Below are 22,015 nucleotides of genomic sequence, written 5' to 3'. Positions count from 1 at the left end.
GGCCCCCAGCACCCTCAAATATTTTATCCCTAAGAGTTGGTTCCTATGATTTGCGGGTGGGTGGGTGGGTGGGTGGGTGGGTGTGGTTGGGAGGGGAATAGCCTTGCAGACCCGCATTGGCTGAGGTTCCTCACCCCTGCTCTAGGCCATAGTGAAATCCAAGTTGGTGAGAGAGCTCACACCTCCATCTTGGCCTTTGAAGGAAATATTCACTGTCAGTGTGTGAGTAGCATGGACTTTCATCCTTTAGTCCATGTAAATATTTTGGCCGCCAAGGGGAGGAGGTTTCCCTGTCCCTGGCTTGTTTCCTGGTGTGTCTCTATGAGGAACAGTCACTCTACCCATGGTGGAAGCATCAGCCTCTTTTTCAATATAACTCCACATTTTAAAAAGAAAATCAATACAGGATGCTATTCCTCAATTCTTTGCAAGCAAAATCCATAGAAGTTAGGACTTTTGGGCATACATGCCAGGGAAGGAGAGTTTTGTCATGCAAACAGCTGTGCTCTGCTCTCACTACGCAAATGCCCTGGCATTTTCTGGAAAGAAAATGTCAAGGTGAAAGCTAAGATGCTTATTTTAGAATCAGGTTTGTTTTGCCAAGGGTCAGGTGTAGAGAGGGATCCAGTGAGTGTTGCTTTCTCTCTCAAAAACCCACTCAGTTCTGTTTGGTTTGCAACATTCAAACTTATCTGATCAAGCTAGATTGTCTTAGGACAGCAGTTTAATTGTGTATCACAAATTGTCGCTGGCTGCCTTGGTGCTAAGGTGGTCTCATGACCTACAGAGGATAGTCTTCTCTGAAGGACTGACAGAGGACAGCTCTCTTTATGAGGAAGTCCACTGTTTGAAGGGCTATCCAGTCCAGGTATGGTTAAAAGATAAGAACCCTAACAAGGGAAAACTTTCATCTCCAAGGCAGCCCTCAACAGTTAGAATGTGGACAGAAAACTTTGCAGTCACTTAGATCACTTGGAAAAGGGTAGTAGCTCAGTAGTGTAGCATCTGTCTTGCAGGCAGAAAGTCTCTGGTTTAATCCCTGACATCTCCAGTTAGGGCTGGGACATAGCCCTGTCTCAAATCCTGGACACCCACTGCCAGTGAGTGTAGACAACAGTGAGCCAGGTGAAGCAAAGGCCTGGCTCAGTATGAAACAGCTTCCTGTGCTCCTGGCCATTACAGTGAAATTTATTGTATTTCTGTTATAGTAATTATTCCATAATGCACATCTATGAATATATATTCTCCCTTTATTTTCGAGTGATACATAAATGACAATCCTGAATTTTCCGAGTTTCATGTTGAGGAAGAATGATGATTTTTTAAAAAAGCAGTGTAAGTCTACTGTAGTTATGGATGTATTCTCAGTGGTTCAACAGTGCTAACTCCCAGATCCAATTTACTTATGACTAAGGCTTGGTCTACACATGGAGAGAATGAGGACATGGAGAGAATGTCCTGAAGTGGTAGAGTGGACTGTACCCCTGCAGAGGAGGTTGTTGTTTTAAATCAACCCTTGTAAAAAGGCTCCCTTCTAAAATGCATCTGGCATTGCAGGCTGAAAGGTCAGAGTCGCCCATCTACCACCTCTGCTCTTTTTCTACGTGCAGGTTGTTTTACACAGCAGAATGCTGTTGTTTTGTTTTGTTTTTTAAAAAATGATATTCCTCCCTTACCCCATGATATCTGAAAAATTACAGTTCTTTCTTGAATATACAGCTATACAGTGGGACCTTGGTTCTCAAACGTAATCAATTCCAGAAGTCCGTTTGACTTCTGAAATGTTCGAAAACCAGAACACTTACTTCCGGGTTTCCAGTGTTCGGGAGCCGGAATGTTCGAGTACCAAGGCGTTTGAGAACCAAAGTTCCACTGTACTGTATACAAATTACTATATCAGTTGTATAGCAATTTTCTGTGATGTGCCTGTTCTTAGCTTGTGGCGTGATTTGGTGTGATATTTGAAGAGATGAGTTCGTAGTCATTTCTTGCAGAAGGAAACTGGATGAGGTTATTTTTAGCTCTTTTCAACCTCTGGGATTCAGGCATATTACATGCATCACTTTCCTCTCTCCCTTCCCTTTTCTAAACAAGTAACAAGGATGCTGACAAGTCCATTCAATTGGAACCTATGCATCTTTACTTGGAAGCAAGTTCTTCCTCAGTGGGGCTAACTCCAAATAAGTGTGCTTATAACTGCAACTCCTACCTTTTGGCTTATTGGATGTGCCCAAGATGTTATAAGAAATAACAGAAAAGCAAAATGGTTTCTGGACAGTTATACACAGCAAAGTCAGTATCATTAGTAGTAGTTGCAGTAGCAGTAGTTGTATATATTTATTTATACCTCTCCTTTTTCTCTAACAGGGACTCAAAGCAGCTTACAGATAAAATAGGAATAGCTAAAAACATTGGGGGGGGTCTTTAAAAACAAACATTTACAGAATTAAAACTATATATTAATATAAGAGATATATTTTTTAAAAAAAAACCATACGGATAATTACAATAAAAACAGTTACAGATAGGTAGCCGTGTTGGTCTGCCATAGTCAAAATAAAAAAAATCCTTCCTGTAGCACCTTAAAGACCAACTAAGTTAGTTTTTGGTATAAGCTTTCGTGTGCATGCACACTTCTTCAGATAGGTATCTGAAGAAGTGTGCATGCACACGAAAGCTTATACCAAGAACTAACTTAGTTGGTCTTTAAGGTGCTACAGGAAGGATTTTTTTTATTACAATAAAAACAGCATAGCCCAGGCCTTTCATTAACAGCAGCTGGTGTAAGAAGGTGTTTTTCACCTGCTGGTGGAAAGACAGCAAGAAGGGAGCCCGTCTAATGTCTCTAGGGAGGGATTTTCAAAGTCTAGGAGCAGCCTACATCAGTATACCAGAACCAAAACTTACAGCCTTACCAGTTGCCATATTACTCATAAATCACAAAGCACTTAGTTGATTAATCTTCCACTTATACAAATATGGAGTTTCTAGCCTTAATAAGATTTGGTGCTACCAATGTGAGTCACAGTAGGCAGAGGGATATCATTTGGTTTTAGGGCTTCATTGTGACTTTTATTGTAGCTTGTATGTTGCCCTGAACATATGAAAGCGCAGGGAATATCTGATAGATGCAGAATTGGAGGCTGGGTCAGAGAGCCAATCAGTGCTCAACTTGCAATCAGGAGCAATAATTAAATTAGGCACTCATTTCCATTGATGTTTCCAATGACCTAGATCTCCTCATGAATGTTGTCTTGTATTCATGCAGCTTTTCATTCAGTTTTTTTCTGGGTCAGGCCCTTTATGTCTTTAATGTCTGTGTTAGCTTCCACTCAGACATCCCCGGCTCAGTGTTCCCAGAACACTGCTTTGCATATGAACAATTGGTGCAAGAACTCTTTATCCCCACATGAAGGATGTGATATTATAGGAGTCAGCATGGAGTAATGCAGCTCTCCCAACCTCATGACCTTCAGATGTTTTGTACTATCATTTCCATCAGGGTGCAATTTCCACTCTGCCAATGTGCAGGGATTTATGGCAGTTGTAGTCCAGGATCACCTGGTGGGCTTCAGTTTCTCTACCCCTGGCTTAGAGGTGTACAAGAAACCAGCAGACTTGCACAGGTGCTCACAAGGGATATCAAAATTGGTGTTTACCTCCACACAGAAATTTGAAATGTGGTGCGCAAGCAATACAGGGAGAAGTATCAAAGTCTGAAAACAGGGCTTTTTGATCCTTCGCAAGCCCTGTTCACACAGCAATTCCATGTTCAATGAATGTGTGAACTGTGATTATGCCCGCTTGTATGCATGTACTCCCTGTTCATGGGTACAGCCAACGTTAAAGATATGGGCAGTGGATGCAAGTCCATTCCCCCTGCCTCCACCTCATTCAGTGAATGTAGAATGGTTGTGAGTATAGAACTGCAGCCAAAACCTGGATCATGAAGGTTGTCTGATGACAGCTTGCCATGGCATGAAACAGACAGGACCAGTGTCAACTGCAACAAAATGCTGCAATGTCTCCTCAACATTCCTAACAGATATGCCCCCATTCCTGATTCCAGCTGGCTAGTCCATCAAAGTAACACATTCCTACCCGCTTCTATTTTTCCTTTTCCAAACAACTCAGCATTCTGTGGCTCAGTCCTCATTAGACTGGTTTGCCCCTTAGGGATTTTGTAGGTCTGCAAAATTTAGGGTTATCCTAAGCTGCTGATACACATGCGCCTAGTTTTGGCACTCACCACCTGAGTTTGCTACTAGAGGGAGTGCCGTAAGGCAGTGAGAGTTCTGTGTCTCCCTTATACACTTGAATCTGCCTTGGATTGGGAGGGGCCCCAATTTCTAGTAGTAAGCAAAACAATCTAGTTCCACTAATGTGTTGTTATCACATTCTTTGTTTGAAGCTGTTCTCTGAGATTACATCCAAGTCTGTTACGCGACTTCAAAGGCAATGTAATGGTTAGTTTCTCTGGCATCTCTACAGAGAGGCAACGTGTAAACATGTTTCTATCTTTAAACAGCATTAATTATTTTCTGATATTCAGAGGGGACACAAAGAGAAGGAAATGGCCTGTCTCAAGGGTTTTTCTTACAGTGTGGGGAATACAGTGAAACATTTTTCATGTCAGTATGAACACTCTGCCGTGTAAATTTTCTTGTAGCAGAGTCTGCCTACAGAAGAACCAGTCAAGGAAAAAGGTTTATATAGTTAATCCCATTTTGCTTTGTTTAGGCTGCATCCTAGCCACACTTCCTTAGCAGTAAGTCTCATTGAAGTCAGTGTGGCTTGCTTCTGAATAGATGTGTATAGGATTGCACTATTAGTCATGTCTGCCAGAGATTCAGTGAGGACATTTTCAAGTTGAGGAAAAACTCTTCCAACACATGGACAGCTTTGGTTCAGTCTTCAGCACCAGATGAAAATGTCTAGAATGGACAGGAGAGAAGGAGCACTGGGGTTGTACACCTTTAATAGTTGTGTGCAAGAGGGAGTTTCAAAAGGTGTAGCTTAAAACGATTTATCAAAGCTGCAAAAACTTCTCTTTTTCACCCGGCCACCCTAGGAAAGGGAAGCTCAATGAGTATGAAGCTATCATAGGTATCTTTGTTGGTCCATGGTGGGATCCACAGAAAAACAAAACCTTTATTAGGGCCATTTCAAATATTGCAAAGTATTGCAATATTGCAATATTGTATTGCAATATTGCAAACTTTTGAGTTCTTCAGAACGCAGGTAGAATGTTATGCAACATTCCTGGGGAACGTTGCATAAAGGCCCACCAGGGGTCCTAATTAGGCCTGTGAGACCATTTCTCCCAAGTCATATCCACCCCTAGCTGGTTTTCAAGAGAAATCCAGCATGCATCAAGATTTGAGCTTTTCATTTAATCCTGATGGGCATGTCTTTTGCTGTGGATGCTCAGTTCAGTTTTCATTTCCATCCTGTGTCTACCTCAATGTTTGGATAAGAGATGGCTTTCTGTAGGTCAGTGTGGTTGCTGGAATTACATAATATGGCCTTTCCCCTTCTAAAATGTGCTTTTCAAATGTGGGTTGTGCATGGTCTCTTAATACAGCTTTGAAAGACTTCACAAATGCAAACAGTGAAGTACAAATAATTCATAAGAAGACATGTCAAATTGCTGCACAGACTTTACGCAGAAAGTGAATACCCATCTGGATTAGGTCAGTTATGCTTTTCAAATATGCTCTGTATATCCTACATAATCTATTTACAGAAGACAATATTAAATATATAAAGAGAATTCTGGCATTGTGTCACCTGTACCTGTGTCATCAGTTTGTCAGTGACCAGTTGGTGGGTAATGCAATTCCTGAGATTCAGAAGGAGATGGCTATGCTATTGATGTTGAAACCTGGAAAAGACTTCTCTAAACTCCATTTTATATGTTATGCATATGAACCTATCCAGACCCTTAGCACTTTCTAAGAGGCCCTTCTCCAGGTGGCCCTCTGAGGGAGGCTTGGAGGGTGATGACAGAAGAGGGGGCATATTTAGTTGTGGCTCCCCATCTGTGGAATCCTCTCTCTAGTGAGGACTGCCTGGCACCTTCACTGACATCTTTTGGGCACCAGGTAATGACTCACCTTTTCTCCCAGGACTTTTAATTGACTGAGACAATGTTGTTTTGTTATTAGTGTGCTGCCAAAGCCTCCTGTGGCTGTTATGGTCATTGTTTTGTTTTGATGGCACAATGTATGGGACTAGTCCATGACATCTAGAGGACACCAGATTGCGTAAGTCTAACCTACATTTTGTCTCCTTTGTTTACTGTACTGTGATACACATCCTCATTACTTGTTTCTTTTATCCACAGTGGGTTAAATTTTATTGACCTGATGGTTCGGCAGGGGAACATTGACAATCCACCCAAAACTCCACTTGTGCCTGGATTTGAATGCTCTGGGATCGTAGAAGCTCTGGGTGACAATGTGAAAGGCTATGAGGTAATCTCATATGTATATCTGATTGGGACGTTGGCAATGTATTTATTAGATATGATCACATATCAGTTGTGGTGGGTAGCTCAAGGAAAACTTCAACTTGGTATGCCACAGAAGTGAAAAATTCACATTCAACGATAGGGATTGTTGATAAAGATGTTGAAAATCAAAATGACCCATATGATGATATCATCATTATTTTTGACGTTCAGGTGATGTAGCCAAAATGGCACCACCTACAGACAAGAGGGAGGTATGATTACACTGGGAGGTGTGCAAAATCACTGAGGTAGATAAAAAATATCCAGATGAGGACTAAGTGTGCTCAGTGGCTACAGAATGCTGATTGACTATTTGTGGCAGTGGTAGACAAACTGGGGGTGAGGGGGATGGAATAAAGTTTCCTGAAGGGAGGGGACTGAACAAGAACAGTCCACACTGCAGCCTTTTGTTATAGGCCTCACTTATTCTATTTCTGATGTTCAGGTATGAGTGTCATTGCTTCTGTAGCTGATACAGCAAAAATGGAGGCACCATTGCCTCCCATTCTGCACATGCTCTCAAGTGCACTAATTTGTGTCCCCTCAGCTCAGTGCCCTGTGTGGGGAACTGCCTGCACCACCTAAATCTGGCACTGCGTGCCCTGAAGTTCTGAAGGGGACTCCTTTCATGATCGGGTTCCTGATCACAGGCAAAATACCTGACCCAGTAACCAATCACAGGCAAAGTTTTTAGTTGGGTTCCCTATCACTTGTAGGGTTCCTGATCATGGAGAGGTTTCTGAGTGTGTGTGTCAATGGAGTTAACAAGCCATCAGATTTTTGTGCTTAGCACATGAAGTTCAGGAGTGAAGAGGGAAGGGAATCAGACAGGCAGGGACATCGTGGGCAAGGCCTGTAGGTTTGCATTTGACCCCCCCCCCTACACATTTTTTGTCCTCATGTTCAAGCTGAACTCTTGAGGCGGGATTTCAGTAGCTTCTAGGGTCCTCTAAAACAGCATGTTCCTCTTGAAAAATATTTGAGCATCAATGTGAAGATTATCTATAGCAAAACCTGCAGAGAACATTACCGAATAAATTATCTTTATTCTTATGGACTTCAACATAACATGCTGAGCATGATATATAGAATAACAATTTCCATTTTTTAAAAAAGGATTTCTACTGCATCATATTTGAAATAAGTCTCTCTCCACCACCAACCTTTTCTTCTGGTGTAGTATCTCTTTGTTTGTAATTGAATTTCAGTCAGAAGAGTAATATGAATTGCTTTCCTATTTTAGAATCTGTCAAAAGGAAATGATAAAGTTGGTTGTAGGTATGAGAAGGCAATGATATAAAGTTTGCAGTAAAAATACAATCTATACTAAAACACACACACACATACACTTGTGATAATTTCAAGATAATTCCAGCAAAGTCCAAAAATGTCGCTAAGAACTTGAAAATATGCACTGATATAACACTAGGAGTGATCAGAGAAGATGAAAAAACCTGTTCATTGAGGTCAGTAGGATAATTTGCTGCTCTCCTCTATTGCAACTTTTCTAAACTTTAGGGATTGGCGGGATTTTGAGATAATTCATTATCTACAAAGGAGCTGTGCAGTTCCAATTTGCCTGTCCTTTTTTTTAAAAGGCAAGTTATAAGAAACCTCCCTGACCTGACTGAATAAGAGCTATAGAGAAACATAATGATATGAGACAGGCATGCAGTTAAATCTCCCAACATGTATATTTTTACTTTAAATTAGTTGCAGCGGGTTCTATGTTGATTGAAATAGCAGTGTTGGAGGCTGTTGTTTAACACTGTCCAAGGAGTCACCAACATTTTAGGCCCTGGGCACATCTGCAAACCAAATAAAATTTTATGGGCATAGCAAGCACACACTTCAACATAGTCTGTTAACTATGGTAGATGTTTATTTCAAGCCTTCTTTCTATTTTTAGTGGGAAATGGGCAGGCACTATGGGAAATCCACAGAGGGAAAGTCTTTATGGGCACAAATTGATATTTGAGGCAAGAATTAAAAGCCTTGAATCATATTTCTTATCCCAGACCACTGTTTTGGCAACATGTGTGTCATTTGATCCTTATATGCTAGACATACATTCAATGGCTGGTAGGTAAATGTGTGAACTGTTCCCCACTGGGAACAATTGTGCCTGCCTGCAATGACATAAAAAGTTCCCTGTTGAGCTTTCCATTCCTCTGTAGCCATGTTGCCAGGGACATCCTGAAAGCCGTAACCCGAATGTGTGTTTCCCCCCAAAATGTCTACAGATTGGAGACAGAGTCATGGCTTTTGTCAACTACAATGCCTGGGCAGAAGTTGTGTGCACACCTCTTGAATTTGTGTACAAAATCCCTGATGATATGAGCTTTTCTGAAGCTGCTGCTTTTCCTATGAACTTTGTAACTGCATACATGATGCTCTTTGAAGTCGCCAACTTGCGAGAAGGCATGTCGGTGCTGGTTCACTCTGCAGGCGGCGGTGTGGTAAGTTGGCTTAACTTTTGTCCGAAAAGGAATTATAACTTTCAACCTGTGTGTCAAATTTCAGTCAAACCTCAGCCCCTCTGAGTGGTTTGTTTTTGTGGTGGGGGTTGTTTTTTTTTTTTTTTTTTGCCTCGCTGGAGTGTTTCCTTAAACTCTGACGATTCACTCCCCAGAAGGAGAGAGATCAAACTGGATGGTTCTTGAGTCTGGATCCCCTTAACTCAATCTCAACTCAACAGCCAGTGGGTGGAGGTTTGCCTCTTCTGTATCTGACAACCACTGCCCCCACCCCATCACTAAAAGAAATAACCAACCTGAAAGATTTGGGAAGGTATTTGGAAAAGAAGATTGCAAGCTCTGGGGGCCCATCATCACTGTCTGCCAAAATCCTGACCATGCAGGCTACAACTGGCCCTAACAAGGATAAAAATCATTTTAGCACAAAATCTCTTTAGCCCCAAATAATTGTGTTTAAGATGAATGACCCATTGCAGTAAAGGACTGGAATTTATAATCTTATTACAGCTCAGTACAGTACAGAGGGGCTCTGTTTTATTCTTGTTGAATGTTTTTTTTTTAAAAAAAATCCCAAGTGTGGGATTTGAAAATAACACAGAGCTTTAAAAAATAATGTTGGGCTTAGGGACTCCACAGAGCAATTGTGGTCCGTGTCAGTGTGTTCTTTAACTTAAATAAACAGTGCTTTGCAGGAAGCAGAAGGGCAGATCGTTGCCCCAATGAAATTGCAAATCATGAGGCACATGTCCAAAAGAGGGGAAGAGAAAGAGCCTTTGAAATACACTGCACATTTCTAGTTATGCTTTTTAAAAAGAAAAGAAGCAAATAAAGGAAAAGAAAGGTATAATGAGACTGGAAAAGGTGCAAAATAGGGCAACAAAGGGTTGCCCAGAATGGGATGTGGCCCTTGGGCTGAAAAACATTCCTCCTACCCTTGTGAAAGCCTCTCTCTTCCCACAGTGCATAGAGGATCCAAATCTTTCTCCCTACCTCACCACATCCCGCACCACTTGCTATTTAGTTTTTTTTATTAAAAAAACCACAGCTACTCAATGCCAAACTGCATAACAAACATCACATTTAGTCTGACCCTGACTGACAGTAATTCAAATGCAAGTATCCCTTCAGTGTGTAATTAACTTAAGGAGTTCACTGTCACAAGCTGTAGTGATGGCCACAACCTGATATTTAGGGAAGCCACTTAATATATCATGAAAGGGTAGGAAATTAATAACAAAAAAGGAGGGCAGAAGAGGATTTGGATTTGCATAACATTTCCATATGCTAATTTATGTGAATAGATGCAAATGTAGAAATAATTACTATATTTTATTATTATTTGCGTTTTTAAAATGTGTCAAAGTAGCTTACAGAATATTAATATTTGCATCCACTTATCAAACATTTAAAATCAACAACAGATGATATAACACAGGAATAATAAAAGTGCTCATCCGTCAACAAGAATAAAAAGGGTCAAATCCTACTCCACTAAATGTTGAGCATCAGACCAGGCCTGGCTTATTCCACATTATTGCTAAATTGAGATCCAAAAGCCTGGGTAAACAGGAACTGTGGTGGGCCACTTCAAGGCCCCTACTCTGCAGTCTTGAGAGTTATTTATCTTTAAATGGAACTTGGACCAGAAAACCATTCAGACAGGATTGCCTTCTGTACAGTAGGACACATTGCCAACATACACTAGGTGGTTCATCATTTTCATCCAGGAGAGCTGCTCTTCATATGTTCATATGATTCATATGTTCTTAATTGTACACCAGGATGGGTTAAAACCTAGTTTTACAAAACCTTCCTACTTTTAAATTCACTCCACCATCCTCCCGAATCTGAACAGTAAAGAAATTATTTAGGGGTGTTGGCATCCAGCTAAGCATCAGAGAGAATGAACTGCCAAAGTCACAAGAACATTAAGCCAGAGGCTCCCACACTAAATCTCCACATATTAATCCACTGCAACAACTTTAGCTGCACATAAAGTTCATTATGAATAATGCAGGACAACAGGCCTTGGAAATGGCTTCTGATTAGACGTTTCTGGACTTCTCCTGATAATAAATTCAAGGGCCTTGAATGTACCCACTTTGTTCCCAAATGTCATGGGCATACTGAAATGTCCAGAAAAATCAAGGGGGTCCCTGTGGCATCAGAGCATTGGTGCTTGTTTTGTTCACATCAGTGCAAAATTCAGTTTCCCTGCTTAATGCATTTTAAGCATCTAAGGGCACATTTGCTTTCTGAAAAATCTGATGTGTTGGAAGCTATAGCCAAGGCCTCTTCTGAGTTTTGTGAAGACCTGAACAAAAGTGGATTAGTAGAGCCCACAATTGTTGCATCCTCCCTGCTTTGTAGTGCAATAAAAAGACAGAAAGTATATTTCTTAACCCAGAAGTTTTCTGATGTCCAGAAAACCAGTGTAGTGTAGTCATTAAAAATTGGACTTGGGGTATCTCCTTCCTGTTCCTAATGTCCCCTTCTGGGAACAGGATTTGAGCACACCCACAGCTTTGATTCCAAGTGTTGAAAAGGAATGCTTGAAAGGCCCAATTGATTTTGGGGGTTGAGCATACACCAGGCTACTCATTCATCTGTACCAAGGAGGGCATTGAAAGGTCTGTGTGCTCTTTCATTCTAATTTATTGCTATGTCTGGCTCTCAGAGGAAGAGATCAATGTAAATCACAATATGCCATGCTGATTATACCACTTGGCCTTCAAGAGGCTTTCTTCTCTTCCATTTGGGACCTTGACTGGCACACCACTTAGGGGAGCTCTTTAGCATTGCAGGAGCTGTTCCGAAACACTTGGTTAACCTCCTATGCCATCACCTGAGCTTACCCATATCACTGACTGTGCGGGAAAAACATTGGTGCAATGCTCCTTTGCCTCTATGGCTGAAGCCTAAAGGGAAGAGAGGAAGACAGACTTAAGGCCTCTCACCTACTCAATTATCACACAAGGGTTCTGGCTAACTATTCTAATTCCCAACCTCCACCCAGTCAACTAAAGTTCTGAACAGAGCCTGTGCATACACAACTGTGGCTTCATCTGTACCATGCATTTAACGCAGTATGATACCACAGCCACAGCTCCCCTCCCCCAAAGAATCCTGGAAACAGTAGTTTGTAAAGGGTGCTGAGATTTGTTAGGAGGCCCCTGGGAATTGTAGCCCTGTGCGGACAGGGCTACAATTCCCAGAGTTCCCTGAGAAGAGAGATGGATTGTAAATTTCACTATGGATGCAAATAGCAAACCAATGGAAGGGGGACCATGTAAGAATGGAAGGGGTTAAATACCCCTTCCCCACCCATTGCAGTCTTGTTGCTCAACCCCCCCAACAACTGATATGTACACTAATTGTGTTCATGCCATTAATGTAATGTCTGTTGTTGTTGTTTAGTCGTGTTTGACTCTTCGTGACCCCATGGACCGGAGCATGCCAGGCACTCCTGTCTTGTGCCCTAAATCAGTTTCAGTCCAAGAACAGGGTTTAACAGAGTGACTATTGACATTTTTTTCCATTCAAATATTATTTCCCTCAGGAACTAAAATCAAAAAGAGATTCATGCAGAAGCATTGATTGCTACCCTATAGCAGCAACGTGATCTCCAGTTTCAAGTTTGACTCAAAACAGTTTGAGCTGACTACAAAGGGAATGTCATATGTTTGAACTACAAAACTTAGCTGGGTCAGAGTGCAGCTTTGCTTCCCTTTTTGTAAGAACCCTCAACTAATGCTGTTGCCTTCCTGCACATATTGAATATCCATTGTCAGTGCAAACTTGCTGAACCTAGAAATCCAATGCATCATATGTGTACATTTTAGTCTGCATTTTCAAAACACTTGATGGAGGTTTTCCTTTTTAAAAAATATAATTAGGTCTTCAATCAGGGTGCTATGCTAATATCACTTTAAAATCATTATAATTTTGACTGTTCCATGGCTGTTGTCTGGAAGAAGACTCACTTTACACCTTTAAAAACAGAATCTGAGTTAGGTTCCTCCTGGCCTGCAAACCTGTAATGGGCAAGATATTCATTCAAACATACAACCCTCCCACCTCACTTGAAGTGGTACAGTCCAGCAATAGATACGTGATCAAGTGTTTTGTCTCTAAGATATTGGAGAAGGCCAAAGGGGTGGACACAAGTAAAAGTGTTTGGGGATCCTGGACAGGGAGAAGTGCAGTATAGAAAGAACAGCTGGGTCTGTGCACAGCTGCCCCAGGTGGTGAGTTCCTGAACTACAGGTGGTAGCTTCTCACTCATCATTATATTCATTTGATTTAATACATTGATTCCCAAAATGAATTTCTCATGGACCATGTGAAATTCACTGAGAGTTTTGATGGATCACTAAAAGAAAGAAATCTGCCTATTTTAGCACCTGTAATGTAGTGTGCTAGATGCTGTGTGACTTTAAATGTATTTCATTGCTTCTTTTATTTGTTATATTGCATTTTATTATATTACACCTTGAATTTATAGATTTTAAGTGTTCCTCACAGACATGCCACATATCTCCTGAATGAAACTCAGAAACCACTGGTGGTCTGTGGCACATAGTTGGGGAACCTGTTATTTATTGAAAGTATTACTTTCCTATCTCTAAGTTAAAGATTTTTCAATGTTGCTAACAACATTTTAGAGAAACAACACAACAATATATATATATACATTCAAAGAAGGAAGATTTAAAACAGAAGAGACTCGATCAGTAACACCAATAATATCAGCTTCCATTAAATGCTAGAGAATTCCAAAATGAAAATTGATGAAACTGGATCCTGAATTTTAAACACCCATGTATTCTTCTCTGGATGCTCTTTACACGTCAGCATTCAGAATAGCTGAGTCCATCTATAGCTGTCCGTTGTGGTGAAACACTGAACTGCTGGCAGCTTTTGAATGAAGTATCTTCAGAAGCTGGACTAACTCCACGAACTCAGGCTGGCTGTTGGAACCTCCTGGCTGTCCACTTGAGCCTTTCTTGAGCAACAAGGTCTTCCTGGTCTAGAAAAGAAACCCAATTCCCCCATTGCTTGTCTCATTGCTTGTCTCATTTGCAGGAGGGGACATATGACTTCGTTAGCAACCGAGAGGGTCTAAACCAAGGGGTCCAAATAAATAAAAGATAGATAAAAGACTCCATTTGTCAGAATAGCTAATGCAGTGGTGCATTTGCAGGGACAAGCCGTTGCTCAGCTCTGCTCAACAGTCCCCGACGTTACCGTGTTTGGAACAGCTTCTTCCTTCAAGCATGAGGCAATCAAAGATTCTGTAACCCACCTGTTTGACCGAAATGCAGATTACGTCCAAGAAGTTAAAAAGTAAGAGATTTGCTTTATTTTACTTGTTGAGAATAACTATAAAAGCTAGCAAAGTGTTATTCATGCTCAGAGTAGACCTGCTGAAATTCATGGGCATAACTAACTTGGTCTGTTAATTTCAATGGGTGTACTCTGAGTATTTATTTATTATCTATTATTATCTAGTTTATATCCTGCTCTCCCTTCCAGGTAGAGTAGAGCTTAGTTGGATACAACCTAAAATGTGAGCTATGTTCAGTATATGATTTCTGTTGTCCTATTTTGTAAGCTTTCATCATACTTATAGGTGGGTGTGTTTATAATCCTTCATTGAGAATTATGGGATGGCTCCCTAATTGTGGAAGGCTGTCCCCAGAGAACCACACCTGGCACCTTTGCAACCTGCTTTTAGGCACCAGACACACGCATTCTAATTTACACAGACTTATGACTTTTTAACAGGGAGGGTAATTGATGTCTCTTTGTTCAGCTCATCCTTTAACTGATGTGGGGAGGACTTGCTCCTTTTAACTATACTGCCAGATGAGTATTTTAGTTTTTGTTTATTATTTTTATCTGCTTTTAATGTTTTTGTTGTTTTATTTTCACCATGTAAGTTGTTTTGAGGCACCTGAGTGCAAAACTGCAACTAATAAACACCATAAATATAGATTACAGCAGCAAATCCCATCAGTTTTTCCAGCTGCTGTGGTTATCACAGAATGACCATTTAACTATCTTTGTGCTCCAGCAGCTTTGCATGCTACGAGCATGATCCACTTACACCATCGATGCAGTGTCTGTTAGGAAGGATGCCAAGATGTCTCAATAGAGCCCTGCTTTCCCCCTTTCATCATTTACGCATGTGCCTTGGCACTCAAGCAGGCTGCACAAGAGACTAGAGAAGATCTGTGTGCTTGTCCATTCCCCATGTAACCTTCCTTGCCCATGCCTTGCAAGTGACTCATGTTCTAGGAACTTCCATGAGGTAGCAAGGAAGGTCTGAGATTTTGCCCTTATATTCTTAGATAAGCATCAGGACTGCTCTTGAGGACGACAAAGATATTGGATGAACTGGCTCTAAAGAGGATGATGTCTACATGAAAAGTGTTTTTTAGTTTCTGAAAGGAAAGGCTAATCATTGTGCTTTTACAAGAGGAAGCTCATCAAAAGATGATATTATTAGCTTACACTCCTTTTTTTATTGCTTGGGGCAAAGGATTATATCTTTCAATAAAATTGTTTCAACTTACTAAGATGAAAAGAGGTGGAAAATCCAATTGACACCTGTTAAAATGCAAACCAGTACCTCAGTTGAGCTAAGTGGGCAGGGGCTCAGGTTTCTCCCTAGGGCATTCTCAAACTAAACCAGAATGATGAGTTGTTATTTCTGGAAGCAGCATTTGAGATCTCCAGAGTCAAGTGAAAGGAGGTTTTCTTCTTTGTCATAATTTGCAAAAATGGCATTGCAATTTAGGGTATTCTTTCTTGATACTCTGCTCCCATTCATTCTGCTGTCAAGTGGAACATATTCAGCAATCACATCTAGCATCATGACAAGCAACCTGGGCACTTTACTGTGCATGGCAAAAGACACAGAGGTGGATGAGGTTCAACCTATTTTCTCACTGGGAGGGGCGGGGGATCCTCTGACCCTGGAGATGAGTCCCCAGAGTACCTCTATCTCCTCAGCCTTAAAGAAGTCAAAATAATGTGAGGGCCCTGTAGCCAGCCTGCCAACTCCTCTGTAGAGGCACAGCCAACCATACTTGGGGGCTGGTCAACTTATTTTACCTGTCCTTATTTTATTTGTAAGCTGCCTTTGAGTCTCCAACAGGGAGAAAGGTGGGGTATAAAAAATATATCAAGAACAACAACTTATTTAAGGCTTCAGTTGGCTGTTGCACCATGTGGAGACAACAGCTCCTATGGGTGCCTTAGCAGGCCTTTTGGGAACTGTCCAAGGTCCTGTTCCTTTCTGTTTTCTGACTTGAATTGACTGTAATCAGACACTGCCTGCTTATCCAACAAGCCTTATGCTCCCATGGAACTGAGCAATCAGCCTGCTTTATGTGGTGCTGAAATGTCACATGGTGTATAATAGCAAAGGGTTTCATGATGTTATTGCACAACCACAGGAACATATTGCAGCTTGCAGTCATCCGACTTCTGGTCAAGGCCTCTCTAGTATTCCATATTTTCCTAAATCACCCATCTAGTGGCAGGTACTCTTCTTGTTTTCGAAAAAGAAAGAAAAATCATCTTTCAGGCCACAAAGTTTAGTCTGTGCTATGACTATAGGTGCTATTATCTAATTTCAAACAGTATCATTGCTATAAAATAAATGCCTTTTGTGTGGATTAAAAAATGTTTGGTGTACCTTATGCCTTTCAGTCTCTCTAGGGTGCAATTATCCATTTTAGCTGCACCAATCATTTCCATAACTGTTTAATTAAAATTAGCGCTCTCTCTCTCTCTCTCTCTCTCTCTCTCTCTCTCTCTCTCTCTCTTTTTTTTTTTTACAACTGCTATGATCAGTGACACAAATATAGTTTATAATTGCAGAGTGCAGTCAATCTCGCCTATTGCCAGGATTTCACAGGTTTGGTTAGGATGAAGAATTATTAAACAAAAAAACAAAACAAGAAACCAGAAATTGCCATTTAAGCAAGAAGGGGAATACAGTTTGAATCCTGGCTTTTTATCCTTTAAGGCAGATCTGGGAAAACTTATTCAGCCTAATGGTCACTTCCCTTTCTGAATAATCTTCTGGGGACCTTATGCCTTTGGTAGGCTAAACCAAAATGGAAAGTGGGTGGAGCAATAAATGTTGATGCTGTCTCCAACACACACACACACACTAATAGACAAATTCTGGGGCCACAGAATTCTTTTGGCATCGTGTCACCTTAGGCAAAGTATTCTTACTTTTAAGTGAAATGTGTGGGTTTTAAAAAAAATGACAGGGGCACAAAAAACCTATTGTATGCTGTATGTGACTCATGGGCTGCATGCTGGCTAACCCTGCTCTAACCACTACACCACACTGGCTTGCCTCACTCAAAAAAGGGGGGACATGATTATGCAAAGCAAATGTCTGTGTTCAGTGGAGTCCTTACAATCAGTTGTAACTACAGTTACTTCTTAACTTAAAATGCTCACAATCCCTGCTTTTGTTGTCTTTATGCACTCCTATAAACTGAGCTGTAATTTATCTTTATTTCTGTGGTGACGGCCTCTGCTCCCATCCTGTCTTGTAAAATTGCAATAGCAATAAATAATGACATTTTATATCTCCTTTCTTCCTCTGTAGTCTGCTGCAGAGGTTAACAACCTGTAGTTTTAACTTCCCTGGTTTGTTTCACTTAATTGTCTGGTTATAGTCCCATCATTTAAATTGGCCCAATATATACAGAGTCCATACCAAGTAGGTATAGGATTGCAACCTAAGTTACAAGGTGTCTAAGGAGACTCAGCAAATCTTAATTGTATGGTTAATTCTAGGAATGAGAAGACTAATCCAGTCTAGTTCCATTTCATTCCCTTTCCTGATCCATTCTGTACCATTTGCACATAATTGTGCAGAACTTTAAAAATAACAACCCATAGGAACCCCTGATTTCGCCCCCTGTTATCATGTGAGTGTCATCTGAGCCACAGATTGCAGCCTTTCTCAGAAGGCATGAGTATAAGTCTAACAAATGCAGCAGCTGCATTTAAATAAGACAGGAATGTTCACACTGGCAAGTGCTTTATCTATGGCCCTTGGCACATTTATGCATCTGTCTCTTAGGAGTAGGCTGTGGTGGTGAGTACTTGAACCATTTATTCCTTCTTGTGGTTCATGAGTCCATTTAAGTTATACTCAGGGTGGACCCACTGAAATCGATCGGCATGACAAACTTACATTCTCAATGGGTCTGCTCTGAATATGACTTAGCTGTATGCAGCCCCATTTTTAAAAGATGTGTATGGGTTTCAGTTCCTCAGAAAATCTTCCGAGGTCTATGGAGTCGAAGGCAGCAAGCCGCATTGTCTTAATTTGTGTCTGTTGCTTTTTAGAATCTCTGCAGACGGCGTAGACATTGTCCTGGACTGCCTTTGTGGAGAAAATACAGGCAAAGGTCTCAGTCTTCTCAAACCACTCGGGACTTACATTTTATATGGTGAGTGAAAGTCAGCTGGCAAATAAACCCTCACCCGCTCCGCCAATCGCCACTCGATGGTAGCCAACTCAGATCGTCATTAGTATCAATCTATGGTGTCTCATATGGTGGAAATGGATGACATCGACTCAGAACTGCTCTATGATGCAGTATGCATGAACAATCATTGTGGCCTCAGTGGACAAATAAAACTATTATTATTATTATTATTATTATTATTATTATTATTATTATTATTATTATTACAAATATATGACACCCTTTTCTCCAAAGAATTTGTGGTGGCATACATGGTTCTCTGTCTCATTTTATCCTCAACCAAAAGCATCACAGCTACTGTTCTGGGAAGCAAGTGAAAATAATTCCATTCTGACATTACTGTACAGAGAGAGACATACGCAGACACATACATACATGGAAGAAGCGGGCAGCTTCAGGACATATGTGACTGGGGCTGCATGTTCACCTGTTCTTAATGCAGGGATAGGCCTCTGAACATTATGGACCATAGGTGCCATCAGCCCCAGTCAGCATCGCTAACATAAAAGTGCTAATTCATTTGAATTGCCTCTGAGTCTGCTTTCATACTAATCCTTGGAGTTTGAACCTTGAAGGAACATAAGAGAAACTTACACCAGCTCTAGGCAATGCAATGGGCATCTGGTTTACAGGCATCCTTTACCTTTTCATACAATGAGGGTATCCAGGGGGCAAAGGGGCAGTTGCACACAGGCACACCATTAACCATTATCGCCAGATCAGTAGCTTTCATTGGGGGGTGGGTGTCGTGGAGAGAATAGGCTTCTAGCATTTGAAGAACCTGAGATATAGGGCAAAATGTAGGTTCACTATTCTTACTTTTTTAAATAAGAAACTCACCTGCTCCCTGATTCAGTGCTTTGCTTGCATTTCACCAAGCTGTAAGATTGTCGAGTCTTAACATAAATATGTGTGAGCAGTATCTACTTCCTGCTACAATTCAGGATCCAGCTCAAGTCCCTCTTCTGGCAGCATCCCCTAGTTTAGCTCCCCATGGTCTGTTCCAGATTCTGGATTGGGAGACACTGATCTCAAGTCTTGATTTGAATGCAGCCATCATTGCACGATTGACCCTGACAGCTGAGTCATGGAGGGGGATGCGGAGCAGAGAGCTGAGGCAGGATATAAAGCAAACCCAGAGAGGGGGAAAAGGCCCTGTCAATGATATCAAAAGGTTTAGCAGAAACCCCTCTCCTCACATTATCTCTCAAGGATTTCACTTCCCCTGCCTCACAAAGTATCCTTTTGGCAGCACAGAGAAAGCACCCTTCCCTGCCAAGAGAGGACCAAGGAATCTGGGCTATGAGCCCAATTTCTCTTTGTGCACAAAGGATGCTCTTGGAAGAAAAACAGAAGGACCCCCTCTCCCCAATCTCTGAAAGAATTCTTCAGAATAGAATTTGGCTCTGTGGTTGTATGCCAGAGAGTGCACCATACTTAAGAGTTCAGTTCTCGTCTACATTTGACAATGACAGCTCCCCCCTGCCCACTTTGCTGTTATTGGGCATTTAGTCATCTGGCAGTTCCTGGGACTGGTGGGGGTGAAAGGCCCATGATGAGGTTGGCATAGCGTCTGTGGGCAGGCTCTGTGAGTGCCAGGATGTTCTCCCCAGAATCATCAGGCCTATCAAGCATGCTGGTTCACTTACCATCTTCCAGCACAATTGGATTACACACTCTCTCTCTCTCTCTCTCTCCCCTCACAAAAGCAAATGACAAGAAAACACTCAAAACATAGCAGGCAGCATCCTTAGTTATTACAAATCAGTCTTTGATCATCAGTTCATACTGCTAGATTCTCCTAGTTTTCCATAATTATGGATGCATACAAAATAACTCGTTCATCTGGGATCTTGACAATATGTTTACACCAATAGAGCAGATGTTCTGCACCAGCTTTTCCCCAACTTGGTGTCCGCAAAATGGTCTGGATCAATAGTAGCAACAGGTGGTGTGTTCATACCAGAAAATCCTCATCCATGGGGAATAATACAATCCCCAAACATCTGGAGGACATCAGGTTGGAAAAGCCTGCTCTCTGCACACACATTTCAGTTAAAATATTTCTCAACTGCCCTTCCTCAAAAATATTACAAGTCAGTGTGCAAACGTGTACACTGCCAAGCCCTGGCTGGTTCATCTCTGTTTCCCTTCACTGTCAAGGACATAGACTCTTTCAGAGACTTTAGTTTTATTTACCATTTATATGCCAACTATTACTGTTCTCAGGGTGTCTTACATAATGGTAGAAATGGCTGTATTGGTTTTAGTTTTCTGAGTCTGTAACATTTGCTTTTCATCTTATTTTTATCCCTTTTGGCTGTGAACACTATTATCATTTTTTAAACAACAACAACAACAAACGAACAATGTAAACAGTTGTAAAAAAACAGCAAGTGAAGGTAAATCTTTTCAAATACAAAATTCCATTTTTAATTCAAAGGAAAGTGAAATGTGTTTCAGCTATTAGAAATTGGAACTATGCTGAAAAACAAGTATGTAAGGCACTGTACTGTACTGGGGGGGGGGGAGTATGTTAGACATAAACACAAAATCATGCAAGGCAGCTTTCCACAACCTGATTCTCTCCATATGCTGCTGGACTACAACTCCCATAATCCCTTATTATTTGCCCTGCTGGCTGAGGTTGATGCAAGTTGTAGCCCCAAAGATCTGGTGGGTACCAGCTTGGTGAAAGCTGGACTCTACCAGATGCCTCACTGCATATTTGAATGGACACAAATTTTCAGAGGTTTGCATGTGTTCTGAAACTGTGGACAGGATGTTCTATTCTTTCTCAGTACTACTTTCATAAAATCTTTACAGAGAACTGGAATGTTATTTTACGATTTTGATTCGGATCTCCAGATTCTTAGGCCTAGTCCTCAAGGCACACAATGAGCAATATTTTAATTTAAAATGTAATTATCTTTCTCCCACCCCTGCTCTGGCCCTTATTTTTCTAGGCTCATCAAACATGGTTACCGGGGAAACCAAAAGTTTCTTCAGCTTTGCAAAATCAGTAAGTATAATAACTTTGTGGCTTGGCTAGATGGTGTTCATTTATATGTCACTAAATCATTGGCTCGGAAAAGAACTCTGAGCTCCTCTAGGGCTGGATCTAGACACATCAAAGAAGTGTTTCAGTTTAAAGTGTTGTAAATTTAAACAGGGAAAACAGGTAGAGGAAATGGGACTCCACATCACCATCTGGTGGCACTATGTTATATCGCACATACAATGCATATAAATCGCTTTTTCTTTACCAGTCTAGCTGAGTCCTAGTTCAGCCCTACCACCACTAGTGCACCAAGCACTCTTTGTTTTAACAAAATGGCTAACCTTTGCAGACTCAAAACCAGTGCACATGGGAGAATAATCTTGATTTCTTAAAATTAAATATTGCCATTTCTGGTGGTTGCCAGTTTTAGTTCTACTCAGAGTTGACCCATTGAGGCTAGTCATGTCCATTCATTTCACTGGGTCTATTCTGC

At 41.1% G+C, this 22,015-nt stretch overlaps 1 protein-coding gene across 1 annotated transcript in view; it reads left to right on the top strand.

Annotated features, from left to right (window-relative positions):
• Window positions 1-22,015, top strand: part of VAT1L (vesicle amine transport 1 like) — a 58,368-nt gene that overhangs the window by 2,967 nt on the left and 33,386 nt on the right. Inside the window, exons 2-6 of the mRNA XM_081202725.1 lie at window positions 6,347-6,476; window positions 8,758-8,973; window positions 14,195-14,337; window positions 18,379-18,482; window positions 21,488-21,543. Of these exons, the coding sequence (XP_081058851.1) occupies window positions 6,347-6,476; window positions 8,758-8,973; window positions 14,195-14,337; window positions 18,379-18,482; window positions 21,488-21,543 (649 nt within the window). The remainder of the gene's footprint in view (window positions 1-6,346; window positions 6,477-8,757; window positions 8,974-14,194; window positions 14,338-18,378; window positions 18,483-21,487; window positions 21,544-22,015) is intronic.

This window comes from Podarcis bocagei (assembly GCF_964188305.1).
Source record: "Podarcis bocagei genome assembly, chromosome: 7".
NCBI classification, from domain to species: domain Eukaryota; kingdom Metazoa; phylum Chordata; class Lepidosauria; order Squamata; family Lacertidae; genus Podarcis; species Podarcis bocagei.
The sequence above is the reverse complement of the archived record's forward strand: the minus strand, read 5'-3'. Positions and strand labels throughout refer to the sequence as shown.